Genomic DNA, 1385 nt, shown 5'->3' with positions numbered 1-1385 from the left:
CTATATATTTATGTATAAATATGTGTATTGAAATTCATTGTCATTTACAATATATATTTTATATAAATAATTAATTTTTGTAAATACAGTTCTTCTATTACGAGAATTTGAAATTAAGGTCACTATGTGTCTATGTCTATAATCAATCCCACATTGGTATCTATTAACAGATAAAGGGTCAAATTCTTATGAATTTAGAATGTAAAACACGTTAAATATGGTAGCACATAATAATTAAATATGTTAAATTATAGAATTATGTTACCTCCTTCTTTGAGACCAAGAGCTGATCTGAAGCCTTTGCCTGGAGGAATGACACCTCCAGTGTTAGGTTCATCATCATCAACGAATTTACCACGGTCACCAAGTGCTCCAATGGCTCCAAGCAGTGTGAAAAGGATGAAGAAAAGGAGAAGAGGCTCAGCTTCATAAATTGGAACCCCTGTTTCCAAGTTCAATTGTGCTAAAATTCCTTTACCAGTAATTGCTTCTCCTAAAATTGATGCCTGCACAAATTATGTGCCTTTTTTGTCATCACATTCCATTCTTTTTTCTATAAAATCTTCTTTTAGTATCAAATAATTGGCAATTCAGAGAAACTAGTATCTTACTTTTTTTTTTAACATATCATTTTGTTTGAGTTGAAAATTATTTTGACCCAGAAAGCATATCTGATAGTGAATTTGGAAATTGTAAAAACAAGGTAAATTTACTTTGCTCAACGAAAGTGAAGTCTTCTATATAAAGTACTATAGACTACCGAAGATTGATTAAAATAAATAAATAAAGAATAAAAAGTCTAGGGAGTAGTACTTTTACTAAAATTTTACCAGCAAAAGAAAAGTGAATAATCTTATACTATTAGATGTAATCTCACATCATTAAAAATATTAATGATGACTAATTAATTGTTACAAATAACAACACCTGTTGACCCCTAACACTCCTCGATAAAAAATAATGTAAGAAACTATTTTTTTTAAGGTTAATATTCGTTAATTTTTTTGAAATTATTTTAAAATTTAAATTCTAAATTATAAATCTTTAATTAATGTTAGCTACCTAAAAAGAGGAGCGCTAGGGGCAGCAACTTTTGTATTTTGTAACCATCAATTGACAATCAATAGTGATTTTAATGGTGTGAGATTACATCCAATGGTGAAAAATCACTTATTTTTCTTTTGATAGTTAAATGATAGTCACAAAACACAAAAATTGCTTGCCCCTAGACTTTCTCACCTAGAAATTAGTCTTCTGTATTTTTCGTAAATAAATAAATAAATGATTTATACTCACAGCAAAACCAATCATGGCAACACGACCAACAAAGAGCTCGTTCTGCTTAGTAAAACCAAAGCCTCCAGAAGTTCCAAATATACCATCTT

General features: G+C 29.2%; 1 protein-coding gene across 1 annotated transcript in view; it reads right to left on the bottom strand.

The window, feature by feature from the left end:
- Positions 1 to 1385, bottom strand: part of LOC107606055 (photosystem II 22 kDa protein, chloroplastic) — a gene marked incomplete in the record, with an annotated part of 2877 nt that overhangs the window by 981 nt on the left and 511 nt on the right. Inside the window, 2 exon segments of the mRNA XM_016308022.2 lie at positions 266 to 506; positions 1297 to 1385. Coding sequence (XP_016163508.1) covers positions 266 to 506; positions 1297 to 1385 — 330 coding nt within the window.

Source organism: Arachis ipaensis, chromosome B07 (assembly GCF_000816755.2).
Source record: "Arachis ipaensis cultivar K30076 chromosome B07, Araip1.1, whole genome shotgun sequence".
Classification (NCBI taxonomy): domain Eukaryota; kingdom Viridiplantae; phylum Streptophyta; class Magnoliopsida; order Fabales; family Fabaceae; genus Arachis; species Arachis ipaensis.
The sequence above is the reverse complement of the archived record's forward strand: the minus strand, read 5'-3'. Positions and strand labels throughout refer to the sequence as shown.